The sequence below is a fragment of the Schistocerca cancellata genome, chromosome 10, assembly GCF_023864275.1.
Source record: "Schistocerca cancellata isolate TAMUIC-IGC-003103 chromosome 10, iqSchCanc2.1, whole genome shotgun sequence".
Taxonomy (NCBI): Eukaryota; Metazoa; Arthropoda; class Insecta; order Orthoptera; family Acrididae; genus Schistocerca; species Schistocerca cancellata.
In genome coordinates, this window is record NC_064635.1 from 4,037,593 (window position 1) to 4,060,121 (window position 22,529).

At 44.8% G+C, this 22,529-nt stretch overlaps 1 protein-coding gene across 6 annotated transcripts in view; it reads left to right on the plus strand.

Annotated features, from left to right (window-relative positions):
* LOC126106509 (luciferin sulfotransferase-like) overlaps positions 1–22,529 on the plus strand; it is a 128,036-nt gene that overhangs the window by 44,986 nt on the left and 60,521 nt on the right. For 3 of the 6 annotated variants that reach the window (XM_049912833.1, XM_049912830.1, XM_049912829.1), the window contains exon 6: positions 5,381–5,475. The exons of the other annotated variants lie outside the window; for them this stretch is intronic. In XM_049912833.1, the coding sequence (XP_049768790.1) occupies positions 5,381–5,475 (95 nt within the window). The remainder of the gene's footprint in view (positions 1–5,380; positions 5,476–22,529) is intronic. 6 annotated transcript variants of the gene reach the window in all.

Consider the following 22,529-nt stretch of genomic DNA (forward strand, 5'->3'; position numbering starts at 1 on the left):
AGGACATGTTCTGAGGCATCAAGGGATCACCAATTTAGTATTGGAGGGCAGCGTGGAGGGTAAAAATCGTAGGGGGAGACCAAGAGATGAATACACTAAGCAGATTCAGAAGGATGTAGGTTGCAGTAAGTACTGGGAGATGAAGAAGCTTGCACAGGATAGAGTAGCACGGAGAGCTGCATCAAACCAGTCTCAGGACTGAAGACCACAACAACAACAACAACAACAACACCAAAATGAAAATTTCTTGCTCTATCTGTTCATTTAGTCGAGTTCTGCCACAAATTTCGTTTCTTCCCGATTCGATCCAATACCTGTTCGTTCGTAATCCGATCCACCCGCTTAACATTCTGCATTCGTCTGTAGCAGCAGATACCAAAAGCTTCTGTCCTCTTCTTGCCTTGTCGTCCACGTGTCAGTTCTGTAAAACGCTACATCTCAGAAAAGAGTTTCTAACACTAAAATTTGTAATAAATCGTGATGTATTTCCTTTTTTCAGAAAAGCTTTTTTCATTGTTGTCAGTCTTCCCAAAACAGAAATTAGTACGTTGTAAGGTCACCCCATATTTGTCATCGAGGCCCAAATGCGGACGGTGCACAAATGCAGTGTTTTACAGATTCACGGCTTTGACGGGTGGTAGAATAAGCACATTCCTGTATTTTAACGTTAGTTTGCTTCAGTTCTAGTTCTACGAGCTGGGCTGCTTCCCGTGTAAGGAGTGCGACAGTGTAGTAGGACTGCATTCTGGCTAAGAAGTAGAGCAGTGTAGTAGGACTGCATGGCTTCTTAGACGTAGGGCACAAATGAGTGATGTCTAAGAAGCAGCACAGTAAAACTGCACGTACTTTTTGGATGACGGACGACACATGTGATTTAAAATGGCGATTTTCTGCGTGAGTAAATTTATGAGATGAGTGATGACGTTTATTATACAATAAAATGTGTCAAAAATTAAAAAAAAGCCTGGTTGCATATTTGTACATAAATAAACTACATGGTATCTAACAAGTAGCCCACTACGGTAGTTCAACATAGTGTCTAGCTGCTGAGCTCCGTAGTGGGACTGGATCGTCCCTAAGAAGTGGCAGTGAATGCCATTGGACAGCAACGCAGCGGTACCACTGTGCAACTCAAGGCAAGTAGCTGATGACGTTTGCTAACAGCGGCGTTTTGCATGTTAAAAGGAGTGACGTCGGATGAGGTATAGAGAGAAAGAGATGGTAATGTCAAATTCAGTTTATTTCATAGCAAATTCGTGGCAGTATTTGAGAGTTCCTTTCCTAAAAAGTTATCCAGAAGTACATCGTGAATAACTAAGGGAACCGAAATCTCATGTAAGAGGAAGAGTGTAATTATAGATGCCAGAATAAATCTAGATCTGACGTTACTTTCATGGTGCAAAAAATAGTGTAGTATTTTAAGGGAAGTCATTAAGATGTCTAGAAGTGTGCACGTCGTGACAGAAATAAATTATGCGGATAGTAAGATTACAGCTATGTGGGATATTGTCAAACAGGAGATAGGACAGCCAGCCAGTGTACAAGATTCCATAACAATTAAACTAAATGACAATGTTCCGACTGATAATCAGCAACTTGCGAATGCCTTTAACAATCACTTTCTAAATGTAGCACCAAAAATACTATTCATTGGTTCAGTTGAAGAAGCAAGAGTATTAAAAATGTCATTCCATCCACATAACTTTAAGCCACTAGAAGCAGCACGAATGCCGTTCACTGAATTTAATGGAGTGGTAAAAGTTTTGAAAAACCAAACCTCATTAGATGTTGGTGGAGCATCAAACAGAATTCTGAAATGTTATCCCAAATTAATAAGTAACGTCCCTTAGCATCACGCATCACCGGCACAGGGAGTTTTTCCAGACAGGTTAAAATATGCAACTGTTAAACCTGTTCACGATAAAGGTGACAAGACAAACATAAACAGTTACCATCATGTTTTCCTACTGACATCTTTCTGCACAATATTCGGAAGAGTTATGTACTCAAGAGTCGCGTAACACTTAAGTAGAAATAGTTTATTTAGCACTTGACAGTTTGAATTCCGGAAGGTTAAATTGACTGAGAATGCTATTTATATTTTCACTCATAAAATACTACAATCCTTAAATAATAAAATATCGTCAGTGGGTATTTTTGTGATCTTTCCAGGGCGTTTGAATATGTAAATCATGTTACTCTCTTAGAAAAATTCAAGTTGTTATGGAACTAATGGCTTTATGCACAGCTGGTTACTTAAGAGACAGAATACAAAAGGCTGTGATGAATAATTCAAACAACGTCGGATAGGTAGAAATTTTACTGACTGGGGAGAAATCACAAATGGAGTCCCGCAGGGTCGAATTTTGGTTACACACTTATTCCTTATACATATCAATGACACTGCTTTTAACATTCAACAAGTATAATTGATACTGATGTTCATTGATGGGTGTCATGTAGGTACCTCTACAAGGAGCTAGGAATTTTAACTGCCCAATCACAGTGCTTATTTTCTCTAATGAAATTCATGATAAACGACCCATCATAGTTTGAGAAGATCAGTGATGTACATACCTACAACACTAGAGGGAAAGATGACTTGTTATCAAAGCTGTCAATGGCTCATAAAGGAGTTCGATATGCAGCAACACAATTTTTTGTCCATTTGCTCGATAATATCTGACAGGTAGCAAAGCAAGTTTTAAATCTAAGTTAAAATAATTTCTCCTGGGTGAAAACTGGTTCAAATGGCTCTGAGCACTATGGGACTTAACATCTGAGGTCATCAGTCGCCTAGAACTTAGAACTAATTAAATCTAACTAACCTAAGGACATCACACACATCCATGCCCGAGGCAGGATTCGAACCTGTGACCGTAGCAATCGCGTGGTTCCGGACTGGAGCGCCTAGAACCGCAAGGCAACCGCGGCCGGCGCCTGGGTAAAAGAAATGTTCAAATAGTTTATGGAACATGTAACAAACTAATTATGTCCTCTGCTTCGGCGTAGGGATGGTGGTTATCCCTGAAGCAACTGCTTTTCGGTTATATTGGTTTTTTTCCCACGCCAATTCAACCTCACTTTCAAAATCGCTCGAAATAAGCTGTTTCTGAAATAAACGATTTGGTTTTTTTATTCCTACTATTTCCTGTAAAAATGTTAGAAATCGAAATAAGACAGAAATAAAGTTGACTCTCACAGTTTAAAGAGACATAAATGAACATATTAAATTAAATAGGCAAATGAAAGAAACATTAATCCACCTACCGTTCACTGCTCTCCTCTAAAAGTGATAAGTGGTTGAACACTACAACAAAATCATCAGTAGCCTCCTATTGATTATAATTTTTGAAAATCTGCTCGAAAATCGTGTTCTAATCGGGTATCATACCACTGTTTGAGCAATACGAATAGTCAGTGCCATGGGAGAGAATCCAGATTAAAGAAGTCTGTGTTTCGTGTTAATTTGTTCGCTTTCAAGGGCTTCATGGAGATAGAGGCATGTTATGCAGACAGTCAGCAAATGAGCTACTGTTTCTTCTAAATATTATAAATGAGTTATTGTTAAATTTTTTATTTATTACTGTTGCCATAGCTTCCTTCCTCTTTTATTATATCATGGAAATGGCTGACAAACCTTTAGTTTTTTAAAGCAAATGAAACTTTGCACCTCACTGCTTCGTCACTTCGGAAAAATATTTCCAGACTAAGGTTGGTGCCACTCAGCAATACAACGGGTATAAGGACGTAGTCTTCCGCGGCCGGTGTCATAGTGATCAAAATTCTTCTGGGTATTGTGCTGCGTCATCGCTAAAACCTAACAACAATAATAAACTAAAACCGACGTTTCGGCCGAATTGCAACGGCCTTCCTCGTGCCCTGAGGAAGGCCGTTGCAATTCGGCCGAAACGTCGGTTTTAGTTTATTATTGTTGTTAGGTTTTAGCGATGACGCAGCACAATACCCAGAAGAATTTTAATCACGAATGCAACGGGTGTCCGACGAACTGCCGTATAGACCGGGTGGGGGGAAAGTCCTGAACACTGCACGCACGCGCTTACCTTAAGCCGCGACGCACGGCAACGGCTACGTTATTGTCTGAGCTATGCAATACCGATCACGTTATGTATTTATTGCTAGTTTCTGTCGCCATTGCTATTCAAATAGCACTGGTCGCTTTTCCCATTTTCCATAAGAACGCAATATATCAAACCAATTCAAATTTGACGAATAAAAATTACTCCTTTTGTCAAAAAGTTTATGAAAAACGAAAACTTTTAGCACTGCTCCTATGGCTAATCCATATTGAGCTGCTTATAACCAACAGGAAACAAGTAGGGAAGAGTGTCGGTTATTGAGAACTGAAACACCGCTGTCGGTTTTAAGCGGTCCGTTTTTCCCCACTTCTACTGCGGCGCCGCGTTACGTGGGAACACGGGAAGTCACCAAGTCGCTTTGCTGGCCGTTAAGCACGTGCCTTGCGATACGGGGAAGCGAGCGGTCATGGTCCACCTTCTCACTAGCGGCGCTGGCCAGGGGACAAACAGTGTGTGACCAGCTGAATGCTGTGTTCAGAACTAAATTGCCTCTGTGGCTTAGGTAGAAAGTCTACAGCCAGTGCATACTGCCAGTACCGACCTACGGATATGAAACACGGAGTTTACATGCAGAAAAAGTCCAAAACCTGAATGTCGCCAACTAAAAATGGAAAGGTGTAGGAAGGGCATCTATGCTAGATAACGGTGCTGGTACAGGGTGAACAGTTGACCCTCGACTAGCAGGGGAGGTGCATCAGTAGAGCTACCTATTTTTTCATTACACTTAACAGGGGGTCATCAATTCTTGGTGCAGTAAACTTTATTACAACAGCAACTGATATGAGATCAGAAAGTATAACTGTAGACCACACACCTCTGTTTGTTTGGCCTGTTGCCATTACAGCCCTTCTCCTTCTTCCTTCACTTGTCGTTTTAGCAGACAAACTAACTGATCAGAGAAGACAGGAGGAGACGTGACGCGACAGTGACTGAAACCGCAGCGGTCTTGTTCACGTCAAGTTGCAGTGGGCACCGCCACGTACCGTGTCACGCTGCTGCCGCTGTTGTAACGTCGTTGTTCGTTAAAACAGGTGGTTCCACATGAGGTAACGGAGCCGAGCGCCACACTCGCTGCCGGTCGTCCACTCAGGCACACACTGGCACGCCGTATGTGGCTTTCGTCATCTGGCACCAGGTTCACTCATCCGTTTAACACACGCCTCTCTCCTCACTGCAGAACTACTGATGGCTTCATTTATGTCTTCCAAATCCTTTCTGTTTGTCGTTTAGACAAACAAAAATCATTAAGTTTATGGTAAAACGTATTGCCTTTCTTGCAGTTCAGTTCACTCCCTACTGGACAAGCGTCCTGGAATTTTGGAAACTGCGAAATGAGCCGAATATCCTGTGGAACACCTATGAAGAAATGAAACAGGTGAGTTCTGTGTAGCAATAATAGTTATATAATATGCATATATATAATGCTACATAATATAGCAATATTTATTAGCCCCATTGAATGAAACTATTAAGCCAGCTCCTTCAACAAGTATTGAAGCAGTAGACATAAAATGTAACTGTGGCCGAGTACCAGACTCTTGCTAAAGTGTAGGAATACGCTGTCTGACGACGAGTATTCGCAGACCCCTGTGTAAAGCGGAGCTGACCACCAGCTGTCAGCAGGGGTGGGCCCGCCAGTATAAAAGGACGCGGGGGACGCCGCAGAGGAGCAGCGGCAGCGGAAGCGGCCAGCGGTCAGCAGGGCCCACTGGCTGGCCACAGGACTAGTCAATGGGTGTCACCTGAGTGACGAACCCACCACTGACACGTCAATCGCTCTGCAGCTGTCCACACCTGCTCTTAGTGATGCGATTCTGGAGTCTCTTCGCGAAGCAACGGCGACAGTTAAACCAAAGCAGGCGGACCTCAGATGCTCGCAGACAACGACGTTGGACCATTGCGGTGGGTGGTTGTAAATAATCGCCTGAAATCACCACAGGGAATAGCTCGTGTGTTCCAGATTTCTACAAGTAGTCTAGCTGGCACAGTCACAATCTGAGCCCAACGGAACACCTTTAGGGGTGAATTAGAAAGTCGGCTTGGTTCCACATCCCAGCATCCAATATCACTTCCTGCTCTGGTTCCGGCTCTTGAGGAAGAATGGCCAGTCAGTGTCCCCAGCAGAGGTGAAGCCGTCGTAGAGCGGAAGGATGGTATACGCTATGTTACAGTCCTCTATCATCTAATTGGTATTCAGAGACTTTTAATCGCATGGTGGATAGTTATTCCTGTCAGTGACGCTGAGCAAAGGCAGAAATCTCTAAACGTGAGCAAGGCTTCCGGCCCGGTGGAATACCTGAGAGGAGGTATTGAACTCCTACAAAAAAGGGAAGCACGAATGGTCACCGGTTTGTCTGACCCCGGAGAGAACTTCAATTGGCAGACGCTTCGAGAAGACGCCAGCTGTCCGCCAAAATCGTATTTACATAGTTTACACATACTAAATCGTACTAAATGCCTTCGCCGAAAATTATTTTGAACAATTAGTTCAGGACCCCATTCGAAGTGTAGATGGTTGTGGAAACATACTTGGCCTCTTGGCAACAAGTAATCCTCAGCAAATAGAGAGCATCACGAGGGATACAAGGATTACTGACCACAAGGTCTTGTAACGAAACTGGTTACCACAACATCTAAATCCACTGACTATAAACGCAAAATTCATCATTCGGCAGAGATGGGACACATCACCATCTATACTAGTTTACAGAGCAGACAAGCCTCCGACCCGACCTTCTGTGCAGAGTCGTGGACGTCCAAACATTCGGCGCCTGGTGGTAGTTTCAATGTCGTCCTACCTCTTTCCTTAGATGCTCACAACAGTAGCACGTGAACATCCGACCAGCTCCGCCATTTTCGAGATACTCGTTTACAGGCTCTGCGTAGCAATAATAAACGCTTCGTGAACATCGCTTATCTGAATGGATTTTACCGTTTGAAGCGCATATCTTGGCTAGGGTGATCCCCCGTCCGTGTCTGCTCCGGTTACGTACTTTTGTTAGCGCCTCACGTGCCGGCAACGCCACCAGGAGATGCTGACGTCACGGTGAGCGGTGGTCGTAATGTTTCGGCTGATGAGTGCACGTAGCCTGTTGCATTGTAGCGGATAGCGTATGTACACGTGTGCAGCAGTGAAAGGGACAACGGCCCTGTGTCTGGTACTCCGACCAGCATGGGTGGAGTTTTTAGGTGGTTTTTCAAATTTGTTGCAAATGCTGGGACAGTCTCTAATTACCATGTCAGAGTAGGCGATACAGAAACATTTCACATACGTCAACACGTGGAACAAAGCTTATACGATCCACAGACAAACGACGCACGCGACTTCTGTCGTACAAGTTCTCTGCCGACTGCGGGCACCGGAAGACCATGCGGGGAAAAAAGAAAAAGAAAAATTGGCCAGGTGCTTGTAGGACTCGCGCATTGGGGGTTCCGAGCAAACTTTATTATCCGTATATACAGACACTTCACTCATTCCGAGAATGGATAGTGATGATTTTTCCCTGTTCACATTGATACTAGCAAGATACGGATTCCAAGACTTTTGACAGCGTTTTAATTTCAAGTTTCAAGCTTGATAAGAAATGACAAAACAAATATAATGGTTTCGAACAGTTTTTGAATGGTTTCGATACTTGTTCACCTAAGTTTCAGAATATATTAAGGACATAATTTCCAACCTTTCATTTCGTGTGAAAAACTTTCTCCCGGAACGCAGATCAGTGACTTTAATTGCAGCCTGGTTCACGTCGAAGTACAGCAGGTTTTGCTCGGCTTCCCTAATGATGATCTGCTGAGACAATGTTCACAGGTAGGTGCAGGTTCGTCGTAAAGCGACGGAAGGAACCGCGCCGCCGCAGTGTCTACACGGAATGGAGTACCACTTGCAGTCACGTAATACGGCGTGAAAACACTGGTCGCAACCGGCACTTTGGTAGGTTAAACGACGCAGAAAGCTGACAGTGGCTGACAGGTGTGGGGGGGGGGGGGGGGGCTGTGTAGTGTGATCCGACCAGTCGAAGGTTCGCCTGTTTTCTTCAAACGATGTGACGTGTCGAGTGCACAGGCGGCTGACTGAGATGCTTAACCCGCAGTGAGGTCGCAAGCGCCAGCCGTGGTGGCCGAGCGGTTCTAGGCGCTTAGCTCAGGAACCGCGCGACCGCTACGGTCGCAGGTTCGAATCCTGCCTCGGGCATGGTTGTGTGTGATGTCCTTAGGTTAGTTAGGTTTTAGTAGTTCTAAATGGCTCTGAGCACTATGCGACTTAACTTCTAAGGTCATCAGTCGCCTAGAACTTAGAACTAAATAAACCTAACCAACCTAAGGACATCACACACATCCATGCCCGAGGCAGGATTCGAACCTGCGACCGTAGCGGTCGCTCGGTTCCAGACTGTAGCGCCCAGAACCGCACGGCAACTCCGGCCGGCTTTAGTAGTTCTAAGTCTAGGGGACTGATGACCTCTGATGTTAAGTCCCATAGTGCTCAGAGCCATTTGAACCATTTTCTTAGGCCGCAATCGCGTATCACACGTTTGGGGGGGCGGGTTGAGGGTCAGTTCCGCACTACGGCTCGGGGTCAGCTCGGCCAGGTTACTGCCTACAGAGACCAGGGTGTTAGTTTCAACGTCCTCGGTGACAAAGTGTTGCCCTTTGTAGGCTCACGGTGTGTGTGTGTGTGTGTGTGTGTGTGTGTGTGTGTGTGTGTGTTACGTTCCTGCCTCGATTAACACACGAGTACGCTGTCGCGACTGCACTGGCCCGCGAAGTTGGCTTCTCTTAACTTCATAGAAAATGTCTGGGACTATAAGGAATGGCGGAAGAGGTGTAGCAGTAATCGTACCCGCAGTTTGGTAGCTCTGCAGGAACCAGCCATCAGTCAGTGGCTCCAGCCGGGTGCGGTGTACCTGAACAGACATTTGGACTCCCTGCCCCGCCGTATACATGCGGTGTTATGCGGTATCCGCGTGTTATTGCACAGCCCACATTACGAAGTGACAGCTTCTGAGGTACCCCTTCTGTTCGAGCCACATTTTATTTCTTTATTTTCCAGTATTACCATTTTGTTTCGCGTCTGCAGGTATCATGCAGCAGTCAGAACGCAGAATGCACACAATCGGGAGTAAGATTTCAGTGTCCACTCCGGCTGAAGGAGCCGGTGGGCCGGATGGCGTTGCCGGTGAACGGCGGTGGTGTGAGGCGCTGTGGCTGGACACGACAACAGCCTTTACGAGAGTAAGGAGAGCACAGTGGTTCTGGAGCGAAGCAAGAAAGGCTTCATAAATATTTGCTAATGTAAATGTCGTGTGACTAGGGCCTCCCGTCAGGTAGACCGTTCGCCAGGTGCAAGTCTTTCGATTTTACGCCACTTCGGCGACTTGCGCGTCGATGGGGATGAAATGATGATGATTAGGACAAGACAACACGACACCCAGTGCCTGAGCGGAGAAAAATCTCCGAACCAGCCGGGAATCGCACCCGGGTCCTTAGGGTTGACACACTGTCGCGCTGACCACTCAGCTACCGGGTGCGGACCATTTGCTAATAAAAGTAGATTCTTCCAAGGTATTGGGAGACGGTTACGGATAGTAAGTATTTTCTTACAACAGTATTACTACGCCAGAGATCGATCATCTTAATAAAGAAATGAATAATGTTGAAGCTAACGAAAATGTACGGACGGCTACGAAATACCACGAGTGTGTGTACGAGGTACAGGCTGCGCTCCACAGCCGCTGCTCCCGATCTACATAGCTCTGTCGTAAGACCGTGCTCTCAGCAAATCATTAATTTTCAGTTAAATCACAATCAGCTGGTGTTTGGTAAATAAGTACATCATAATCGTATCCCTTTTGAACGTTATTCCGATTAATATAGCTGCCCACTTCATCACTTAGATTCACAGGAATTAGAATTGCACTATACTGAGAACCCCACAGCGCTGATACTGCTTTTGCGACCGACATAAACTTTAATAGCTTCTCGGCAAAACAGGCAGAAAGGATCCTACCAGTACAAGACGGCGGTCTGAGATACTCCAAGGACGGATTGCCCCAGTCTCCACAAAACACAGATGGAAAAGTCATACTTTACATCTCTTACACCATCCTCTACGGACTCACTGGCTAAACTCAGACATTTCTGCGGGTTTGTTACAAGTGTATGTCTCATGAACCATGGACCTTGCCGTTGGTGGGGAGGCTTGCGTGCCTCAGCGATACAGATGGCCGTACCGTAGGTGCAACCACAACGGAGGGGTGTCTATTGAGAGGCCAGACAAACGTGTGGGTCCTGAAGAGGGGCAGCAGCCTTTTCAGTAGTTGCAGGGGCAACAATCTGCATGATTGACTGATCTGGCCTTGTAACACTAACCAAAACGGCCTTGCTGTGCTGCTACTGCGAACGGCTGAAAGCAAGGGGAAACTACAGCCGTAACTTTTCCCGAGGGTATGCAGCTTTACTGTATGGTTAAATGATGATGGCGTCCTCTTTTCCGGAGGTAAAATAGTACCCCATTCGGATTTCCGAGCGGGAACTACTCCGGAGGACGTTGTTATCAGGAGAAAGAAAACTGGTGTTCTACGGATCGGAGCGTGAAATGTCAGATCCCTTAATCGGGCAGGTAGGTTAGAAAATTTAAAAAGGGAAATGGATAGGTTAAAGTTAGATATAGTGGGAATTAGTGAAGTTCGGTGGCAGGAGGAACAAGACTTCTGGTCAGGTAAATACAGGGTTATAAATACAAAATCAAATAGGGGTAATGCATGACTAGGTTTATTAATGAATAAAAAATAGGAGTGCGGGTTAGCTACTACAAATAGCATAGTGAACGCATTATTGTGGGCAAGACAGACACGAAGCCCACGTCTACTACAGTAGTGCAAGTTTATATGCCAACTAGCTCTGCAGATGATGAAGAAATTGATGAAACGTGTGATGAGATAAAAGAAATTATTCAGGTAGTGAAGGGAGACGAAAATTTAATAGTCATGGGTGACTGGAATTCGAGAGTAGGAAAAGGGAGAGAAGGAAACATAGTAGGTGAATATGGATTGGGGGTAAGAAATGAAAGGGGAAGCCGTCTGGTAGAATTTTGCACAGGGCATTATTTAATGGTAGCTAACACTTGGTTCAAGAATCATAAAAGAAGATTGTATACATGGAAGAATCCTGGAGATACTAAAAGGTATCAGATAGATTATATAATGGTAAGACAGAGATTTAGGAACCAGGTTTTAAATTGTAAGACACTCCCAGGGGCAGATATGGACTCGTTGTGAACTGTAGATTACAACTGCAGAAACTCCAAAAAGGTGGGAATTTAAGGAGATGGGACCTGGATAAACTGAAAGAACCAGAGGTTGTAAAGAGTTTCAGGGAGAGCATAAGGGTACAATTGACAGGAATGGCGGAAAGAAATACAGTAGAAGAAGAATGGGTAGCTCTGAAGGGTGAAGTAGTGAGGCAGTGGAGGATCAAGTAGGTAACAAGACGAGGGCTAGTAGAAATCCTCGGGTAACAGAAGAAATATTGAATTTAATTGATGAAAGGAGAAAATATAAAAATGCAGTAAATGAAGCAAGCAAAAAGGAATACAAACGTCTCAAAAATGAGATCGACAGGACGTGCAAAATGGCTAAGCAGGGATAAATGTAAGGATGTAGAGGCTTATCTCGCTAGGGGCAAGATAGATACTGCCTACAGGAAAATTAAAGAGACCTTTGGAGATAAGAGAACCACATGTATGAACATCAAGAGCTCAGATGGAAACCCAGTTCTAAGCAAAGAAGGGAAAGCAGAAAGGTGGAAGGAGTATATAGAGGGTCTATACAAGGGCGATGTACTTGAGGACAATATTATGGAAATGGAAGAGGATGTAGATGAAGATGAAATGGGAGATAGGATACTGCGTGAAAGAGTTTGACAGAGCACTAAAAGACTTAAGTCGAAACAAGGCCCCGGGAGTAGACAACATTGTATTAGAACTACTGACAGCCTTGGGAGAGTCAGTCCTGACAAAACTCTACTATCTGGTGACCAGGATGTATGAGATAGGCGAAATACCATCAGACATCAAGAATATAATAATTCCAATCCCAAAGAAAGCAGGTGTTGACAGATGTGAATATTACCGAACTATCAGCTTAACAAATCACGGCTGCAAAATACTAACGCCAATTCCTTACAGACGAATGTAAAAACTGGTAGAAGCCGACCTCGGGGAAGATCAGTTTGGATACCTTAGAAATATTGGAACACGTGAGGCAATACTGACCCTACGACTTATCTTAGAAGAAAGATTAAGGAAAGGCAAACCTACGTTTCTAGCATTTGTAGACTTAGAGAAAGCTTTTGACAATGTTGACTGGAATAGTCTCTTTCTAATTCTGTAGGTGGCAGGGGTAAAATACAGCGAGGGAAAGGTTATTTACAATTTGTACAGAAACCAGATTGCAGTTATATGAGTCGAGGGGCATGAAAGGGAAGCAGTGGTTGGGAAGGGAGTGAGACAGGGTTGTAGCCTCTCCCCGACGTTATTCAATCTGTATATTGAGCAAGCAGTAAAGGGAACAAAAGAAGAATTCGGAGTAGGAATTAAAATCCAGGGAAAAGAAATAAAAACCTTGAGGTTTGCCGATGACATTGTAATCCTGTCAGAAACAGCAAAGGACTTGGAAGAGCAATTGAACGGAATGGACAGTGTCTTGAAAGGAGGATATAAGATGAACATCAACAAAAGCAAAACGAGGATATTGGAATGTAGTCGAATTAAATCGGGTAATGCTGAGGGAATTAGATTAGGAAATGAGACACTTAAAGTAGTAAATGAGTTTTGCTATTTGGGGTTAGAAAAATAACTGATGATGGTCGAAGTAGAGAGGATATAAAATGTAGACTGGCAATGGCAAGGAAAGCGTTTCTGAAAAAGAGAAATTTGTTAACATCGAGTGTCAGGAAGTCGTTTGTGAAAGTATTTGTATGGAGTGTAGCCATGTGTGGAAGTGAAACATGGACGATAAATAGTTTGGACAAGAAGATAATAGAAGCTTTCGAAATGTAGTGCTACAGAAGAATGCTGAAGATTAGATGGGTAGATCATACGAGTAGAACTAATGAGGAGGTATTCAATAGAATTAGGGAGAATAGGAGTTTGTGGCACAACTTGACAAGAAGAAGGCCCCAGTTAATAGGACATGTTCTGAGGCATTGCAGCGTGGAGGGTAAAAATTGTAGAGGGAGACCAAGAGATGAATACACTAAGCAGATTCAGAAGGATGTAGGTTGCAGTAGGTATTGGGATATGAAGAAGCTTGCACAGGATAGAGTAGCATGGAGAGCTGCATCAAACCAGTCTGAGGACTGAAGACCACAACAACAACAATGTCTGTGTATGTCTGTGTGTGTGGGGGGGGGGGGGGGGGTTCTTGCAAGCTTCATAATGACAGCTTCAGCGTTAATGTAAGGACCTTCATTGGGCCACAGGCCGGGCAGCAGCGCGTGTCTGTGAGTTCTGTTGCCTCCTTTTGAACGTGGCGTCACAGTAAACGTCTTTCCCACGTGTTGTTTACACTTCTACATCGATATGCACAGCTTTTGAACACGGACACACCTGAATGACACCGTCCCTGATAAGACCCGCGCTCATTACGCGATATCGCTGTGCAGTGCTGGCCGCCATATTGCTTGTTTATCCGGCTGCAACGGCCATTAGGCAGCCATCGCGGATTAACGTGAGAACTGCTTCGCTATCTCTAAACCTTCCCCACGTAAACTTCCCGATACCAAAGCGTCAGATTTCTTTTCCTGATACGATAAATTACGCAAAAAGAATATTTCGAAGTAATAAAAGTAAATGTGATTAATTTATGACAGTGAAAGCGTATGAGCTGACTGACGATAAAGTATAAATATCTCGTTGGCTGAGGCCGTGGTCTGTCGTCTTGTAAATTGTTCGCGAAGTTAGCACACGGCACCTGCTGTGACGAAACGACTGTATGTTTCTGCGCCGCGCAATAAAGTGAGAACTAAGATTATTATTGTCTTCTTAATTAATCAGTCCCTCCACCAACACATCCTGCAACCAAAGCTAAGTATTTCAGATTTATTTTAAACATTCCCGCCTCGAACACGGCCAGGTGGTAGTAAATGCTGTTCTTTTTCATTGCGAATCTCAGCTTTCTGTTCTCATTTTCATAAACGCATGGTCCCATTATTGGAACTTTTCTTTCTCTCATGACCCATGCGGTATCGTGGCTTCCTGCATCCTTTTCTAGAGAAACAATATTAATAGACCCACTTCTTCTGTGCACCGCCGGAAAGGGACTGTTAGTGAGCTGCTGGCAAAAGGATGCAAAATGTGGTGGCCACGAAGAGACAAAGGAAGAAATGGTGTTGCAGTAATAGTAATCAAAGAACTGGCGAACGAAGTAATGAATGTGGAAAATGTGACAGAATAATTAAACTGAAGATAATAATGGGAGGAAATATTCTTGATGTAGTCCAGGTCTGTGCTCCTCAAATAGAAAGCGAAACATGCGAGAATAAGAGTTTATCACTAAAGTGGAAGATGCTGTGACATCTAACAAGACTGTGTTGTACGTGACTTCAGTGGTAGAGCTGCGAATGATTGAAGAGGATATCAAACGTAGGAAGCCACGGAGAAAATCGCGGAAATGAGGAAGGTGAGGAATTACTATAATGAGGTATAAATGAATAATTAGTAACTGATGGTATAAGAAAAGAGACAGTCACAAGTTAACCAGATACATTTGGAATTTCGAACAGAAATCCACAATAGATATATAATCAGAAATGAAGGAATCAGAAGATGCCTGACAGGAGTGAAACTGATACCAAGCATTAATCTCGATGGAGACCACAGTCTATTTGTTGGGATAATGAAGACATTCAGAAAAGTTACATAGGGACAAAAAGACAGGCAAAAATCAAGTGATGGAAACGTAGAGAAACCCAAGAGTTATATAGGGACAAGATTAAGAGAAGAGAGAGGATTTAGAGGAAGAATGGAAGAAGTAAATCATCAAAATTCAGACACAGAATTACTCCATGGTGGAATGAGAGAATTGCAGAAGCTGTCAAGAAAAAGAATAACACATGCAAAGAATGGTTCAAAATCAGAACGGAGCGTAACAGAGAGAAATGGATACGACTAAGCAGAGCAGCAAGGGATGGCTAAGTAGATGTCTTGCCAAAACTCACAAAAGAAATAGAAGAGAATTTTAAGGATGTCAAGAATCTCTGCCTCGTGATGACTGGGTGTTGTGTGATGTCCTTAGGTTAGTTAGGTTTAAGTAGTTCTAAGTTGCAGGGGACTGATGACCATAGATGTTAAGTCTCATAGTGCTCAGAGCCATTTGAATCATTTTTGATGTCAAGAAGATATTGTACCGCCTTTTAGGTAACAGAAGGGAGCAAAAAGAAAATATTTCACAAGTCATAAACATCGAAGGAAAACCGTGTGGCAGGAGGAAGAATTGTTGGCAGTATGGGAATCGTACCTTCAAAAACTGTATGAAGGACAGGAGAAACAAGTACATATGATGAAATAGAGGGAAACGAAAGAAATAACACCAGCTGCGAATATGAACAGTGATACAATACTGTCAAATGTTTTTTATTCCAGTATTTGATCACAATATCAATTCCTTTGACGGTGACCGGTTTCCGTCAGTAATGACCATCTTCAGATCTACAATATAAAAATATATACACCTAGTGGGCAGTACAGCATTACGTATCACAATATACTATCATACAACCAGGGAGATGTACAGATAAAATACGGTAAAGCGTACGTGTTCTACACCATGTCCTAATGCGATAAAGCCGTAATGGCGTCGTCAAAACATAGAAATATACTCAGCACAGCATTGTCACATAGATCTAAAATAAGGTGTACAATAGGCCACATCGTCCACACTGTCATTTTTCCAATTGGCTACCAGAAATCTGTTTGCCTACATTCTACATAGATGTAGCTACTGTGGGATTAGATGTAGTCATCATTTACGTAAGAAACATAATCTGATAAAAACACATTAGGTAAAATACATGTAGCAGACTTTGAAATAAGAACACCGTGAATTCATTGTCCCAGGAAGGGGAAACTTTATTGACACATTCCTGGGGTGAGATACATCACATGATCACACTGACAGAACCACAGGCACATAGACACAGGCAACAGAGCATGCACAATGTCGGCACTAGTACAGTGTATATCCACCTTTCGCAGCAATGCAGGCTGCTATTCTCCCATGGAGACGATCGTAGAGATGCTGGATGTAGTCCTGTGGAACGGCTTGGCATGCCATTTCCACCTGGCGCCTCAGTTGGACCAGCGTTCGTGCTGGACGTGCAGACCGCGTGAGACGACGCTTCATCCACTCCCAAACATGCTCAATGGGGGACAGATCCGGAGATCTTGCTGGCCAGGGTAGTTGACTTACACCTTCTAGAGCACGTTGGGTGGCACGGGATACATGCGGACGTGCATTGTCCTGTTGGAACAGCAAGTTCCCTTGCCGGTCTAGGAATGGTAGAACGATGGATTCGATGACGGTTTGGATGTACCGTGCACTATTCAGTGTCCCCTCGACGATCACCAGTGGTGTACGGCCAGTGTAGGAGATCGCTCCCAACACCATGATGCCGGGTGTTGGCCCTGTGTGCCTCGGTCGTATGCAGTCCTGATTGTGGCGCTCACCTGCACGGCGCCAAACACGCATACGACCATCATTGGCACCAAGGCAGAAGCGACTCTCATCGCTGAAGACGACACGTCTCCATTCGTCCCTCCATTCACGCCTGTCGCGACACCACTGGAGGCGGGCTGCACGATGTTGGGGCGTGAGCGGAAGACGGCCTAACGGTGTGCGGGACCGTAGCCCAGCTTCTTGGAGACGGTTGCGAATGGTCCTCGCCGATACCCCAGGAGCAACAGTGTCCCTAATTTGCTGGGAAGTGGCGGTGCGGTCCCCTACGGCACTGCGTAGGATCCTACGGTCTTGGCGTGCATCCGTGCGTCGCTGTGGTCCGGTCCCAGGTCGACGGGCACGTGCACCTTCCGACGACCACTGGCGACAACATCGATGTACTGTGGAGACCTCACGCCCCACGTGTTGAGCAATTCGGCGGTACGTCCACCCGGCCTCCCGCATGCCCACTATACGCCCTCGCTCAAAGTCCGTCAACTGCACATACGGTTCACGTCCACGCTGTCGCGACATGCTACCAGTGTTAAAGACTGCGATGGAGCTCCGTATGCCACGGCAAACTGGCTGACACTGACGGCGGCGGTGCACAAATGCTGCGCAGCTAGCGCCATTCGACGGCCAACACCGCGGGTCCTGGTGTGTCCGCTGTGCCGTGCGTGTGATCATTGCTTGTACAGCCCTCTCGCAGTGTCCGGAGCAAGTATGGTGGGTCTGACACACCGGTGTCAATGTGTTCTTTTTTCCATTTCCAGGAGTGTATGAAGATAACAGGTCTAACACTTTTATGGTGAATTTACGGTCAAAAATAAATATTCATAATACATTGTCTGTAGCAACCTATAAATTATCTAAGAAAGATAAAATGACTATATGACAACTGAAGACAAGACAGATCAATTATCAGCGCCCTCTGTTGGGTCGGCCGCCAGGATGTTACGTAGGCGCGCAGCGATCGTAAGAACTTAACCACTAGAGGGCTTTTCATACATCGTGATATGTTTTCCACAGAAACGTTTATACAACATATATAAAAGTGTCAGACTTGTTATCTGCAACTGAGAATCAGAAACATGTACAGAAAATGCCTGAATTGCGTTATAATAGACTGCAGAAAATCCGAATGATCTATGGCGGAGAGAGGGGTTCGGAATGGAAGTGTGCTCTCACCAGCGCATCTTAATATAGTCGTTGACAACTTCATAATGAAAGTTCAGCAAGAGTCAAAAGCAGACGATATGAAAATCATAGCCTGTGCAGATCATGTGATGATCTGGGAAGAAAATGGGCAGAAATTGGAAGAACAACAAATAAATACCTAACAGAGAGTAATTGAAGAAGCAGGCATCGATATAAGCTTAACAAAAAGTGAAATAATGAAAACGAAAAGTAAAAATGAAGGATCAATTTACTATGGAGAAATTATTAAAGAAGTAAATTATCTAAGAAAGGAAACATAGGGGACGAAACTTCTGAGTAAACAGAAAACTCTTCCATATTTTGTTATTGTGTCTCGGACGTAATTAGAAATTGTAAAATACAAGATCACGATTTACAAGTCATATTATTTTTTAATTTTGATCTATGGGTCAGAATGTTGGATTTGGACAAAGAAAGGCCTGAGCGGAATACGCGGAACAGAGATACGCTGTCTGCAAGGCATCCTGGGTAATACGAGAAGGGACGGGATAAGGAACGAAACACCCTGCACTTGGAGATGGAGCCCCATAAAACGAACTGTTGAGAGTAACAGGTTTAAGTGGTTGGCCACACTGAAGTAAGACTTCCGAAGAGAGCCCTAGAATGGATAGAATCTGGCCGAAGACTAATTGGAAGACTGCGAACAAGATGGAGAGGTGGGAACCGAAGAGGACTGTAATGGCGGGAGATGATAAGTGCTAGATCGTGGGAGAAAAGAGGAGCCTGGAAGAGGCCCTGTGAAAGACCTGCACAAGCAGAAACGTCTTGGGGAGAGGAAATTTGTAAATTTATCTTATGTAAACAAATATCTGATACTCTCGTACCATTGTCTATTACTAATAACGCTTGTATCGACGAAAAGTAATTTTAAAGGAAACTGAAATCCTTATAACAGCATCCATGAGGGCAAATATTCACTCATACGCATCCCGCATTCTCTAAAAGACAGCCTTTAGAACGAAAAATGCGCATGTACCAGGAACGTCATCACTAATTCTCTGTCTCACGAAAATGTGAGATTTTGGGTCCGCCTTGATGCAAAACACTTTCTTTTATTTATTTATTCACAAACTTGTTTCAGCGACAATACGCCGTCATCAGTGGATTCTTTAATTTTGAAACAAGCAAAAATAGCACACTTGTAAACACTGTAAAACATTAGTACACGTGTACTGTTTGATTCCAAATTATTGTGTTTCTGTGAGTAGTTTCTAGTCTCTACAAGAGCGTTTGTCTGGCAGGTACATTTCGTGGTAAAAAATACATAAGATTAGAACATACTGATTGAATAGCAGCAGTAGCATTGAAAAGATAGCAAAGAGTGCCCCAACAGTCAAGGAAGAGTATAAATACAAATCCAGGAGATATTATTCAGTAAGTTAAGAACAAGAGGTTCGCAGATAGTAGAAAGTAAGAAATAATGATGTACAAAGCATTCTAGGATTTGTTGCCGCGTGCGTTCAGGATGAATCCTCGAGCTTTCGTCTTTTACCTCCATCGTCAGGAACAACTGACTGTGGTGGCCTTATATGGCCGGTAGACGGGATGTAATTGGTCGGTAACGCCGTCACAGATGTGTCAACTTGTGCGCTGCTGGCTCCACCGCCCCCGTCATAGCGTGAACACTGCGGCGAATATCTTTGCGCCTTCTCTGCATCGAGAGCTCGCTTCCATGTACTGCTGAGATTGTGTCCGCCGTCACAGTTGAAGTTCTTCTCACACATTCTTCTTTCTACAGAGGCTCGAACGGAGACACCTGTGCGTGAAGTCAGCACAGCTGTTGGGAACCTGTGAAGTGTCGACGTCAAAAGTGGGACATGATTAAGAGCTCGGTTATTTATTCACAGTGCCTAGAAGCCTCGGCTGTCGCTAGTCCATGTGCGTGTTGTCGTCTAGCTCAGCGTCTGCACGCCCTGGACGTGGTGACGTCGGCGACCCCGGAGGCGCGGCGGCTGCCCCGACTCAAGTGGTTCTCGCGCCGGCTGTGGAGTGTACTCGCTCACACTCGGGATTCTCCGATGACCCTCGATGACCCATCTGCGATGTACCGGGTGTCGGTAGTCGTGCCGTCGGTTGACCCCCTCCCTGCCACTGGTAGGTCTCAGCACCCGAAGGCGCCTAAGCGTAGAACGGGCATCTGGACCCCAAGAGCCCCCGTCGCTGGCTACTCCGGTACTGGTAGCACCCTGCGGTGTGATGTTGTCGGAAGACAGTTCCTCCATCAGCAGAGGGTAGGCGGCGATGAGCGAAGGGCGTCATTTCGAGTACATAATCGGCCAGTTCGCAGACTGTGCTGGAGCACCTAGGACATAGATTCACTACAGTGTCATAATCGCAGAATTGAGTGCTGTTACTGTCAGTGCCTTCGATACCAGTGATCAACCCACGACGAGAGCTGGGGTATTTAAAGGGAGCCGGCGTGTGGCTCTGACGCAATGTATCCTTACTCTCCTACATTCACTTAACAGGCTGTTAACTGCTGTACCGGTCCCTAGCTGTGTGCTGTTATGAAATAGATACAGTTTCTGCCCTGTTTTCAGCTAAATATTTATTCCTCATTGGGCAGACAGTGTCGTCGACCTGATCCATTTCGCACACAATAGCTCGGTTCCTGCTTCTGCCTCCGCCTCTCGCATGACTCGTATTTGTCTGCTGCAAGATGAGCGAGTTCTAATAAAAAGTTTTCCTAATTTCTAGCCCTTACTATTCTGTGCCGTGACAAGCCTCTTTAATTACAGAATCTCAGTACGTAGGAGGCTGGAACAAAACTTTTATTCCGTCAGACAGTATTTTGTGTTTCTTTGTGATGCTCTGCTAAGAAACTGCAGATTTCTCCAGTTCTCTTTAGTATGCCGCTGATGTTCTGCACAGCGGTCGGCAACGGTGCGGATGGAGTGACCGATGTAACTGCTTCCGCACTCGCAAGGGATGTTGTAAATCCCACGAATCCTGAGGTCGAGACTGTCCTTAATAGGGCGTGGCATCGCCTTTATCTTCTTAGGAGGCCGGAAAGTACGTCTTATACCTCGTGTCTAAGGCGTTCAGCCTGACCGGGTTGCTTCCAAACACGTCTCCGACGATTGTCTGGTTGGAGGCATATGCGACACTCATCGGTGAAGAGAACGTGATGCCAAACCTGAGCGCTCCATTAGACATGTTGTTGGACCCATCTGTACCGCGAATGCATGGTGTCGTCGTTGCGAAGACGGACCTCGCCATGGACGTCTGGAGTGAAGTTGCGCGTCATGCAGCCTACTGCGCACAGTTTAAGTCGTAACACGACGTCCTGCGGCTGCACGAAAAGCGTTATTCAACATGGTGGCGTAGCTGTCAGGGTTCGTCCGAGCCATAATCCGTGGGTAGCGGTCATCCACTGCAGTAGTAGCCCTCGGGCGACCTGAGCGAGGCGTGTCATCGACAGTTCCTCTCTCTGTATCTCCTCCATGTCAAAAAAACATCGCTTTGTTTCACTCCGCGACGCTTGGACACTTCGCTTGTTGAGAGCCCTTCCTGGCGCAAAATGCGGACGCGATCGAACCGCGGTATTGACCGTCTAGCCATGGTTGAACTACAGACAACCCGAGCCGTGTACCTCCTTCCTGGTGAAATGACTGGAACTAATCGGCTGTCGGACCCCTCCGTCTAAAAGGGGGTTCTCTTGTATGGTTATTTACATCTTTGGGCGAGTTTAGTGACATCTCTGAACAATCAAAGGGACTGTGTGTGTGTGATACAATATCCACAGTCAAAGTCTATCTTCAGGAGTTCAAATGCAGTCAGTAGTACAGAATATACGAAGACATCAACGATTCAGGTGGTGGAACTCGGTATAAAGGCTTTCAGTTCTGTGCTACGTTAGTGTGTGCGTATGTGTCTTTACTGCAGTTGGTAAACAGACACCGTTATTGGCAGAGCGAGTTGCATGCACGAGCCATGATTCTGGTACAGGCTCAGGGGAAACAGTTCTCGTGTGATAAAATAGGAAAAATCGGCACATACAAGGAAATGGGCTTCTCTAATTGTCAAATTGCCAAGAAGTTGAACTGTTGAAATACACTGATTGATAATTTCGTTAGATTCGGAGTACAATATGGAGAGAACACAAAATATCGACAAAGTAGAAAGTTATCTGAAGCATACAAAGGGTTACTTTGCGCGGAGGGACGGCCACAAACCATTATTCTTCTCAACTTGTTGCTGGTTTGCAGTTGCCAGTAACTGCCAGACGTCCACTACAAATTTCGTCAAATGACAAACGTCTTACATTCAAGAAGTGACAGCAGAAACTGCTCTAACAACCAGACATAAACAGGCTAGACTGGATTTTGCTGAATCGCATAAAGTGATCTTCAGTAATGAGAAGAAATTTAATGTAGATGTGCAGGATGGATTTCAATATTACTGACATCGACTGAGAACAGAGCAGCAGATAAAAACGAGCACAAATTTTGATGGTGGCGGTGTTACGATTTGGGTAGATTTCTTGCTTTAAAGC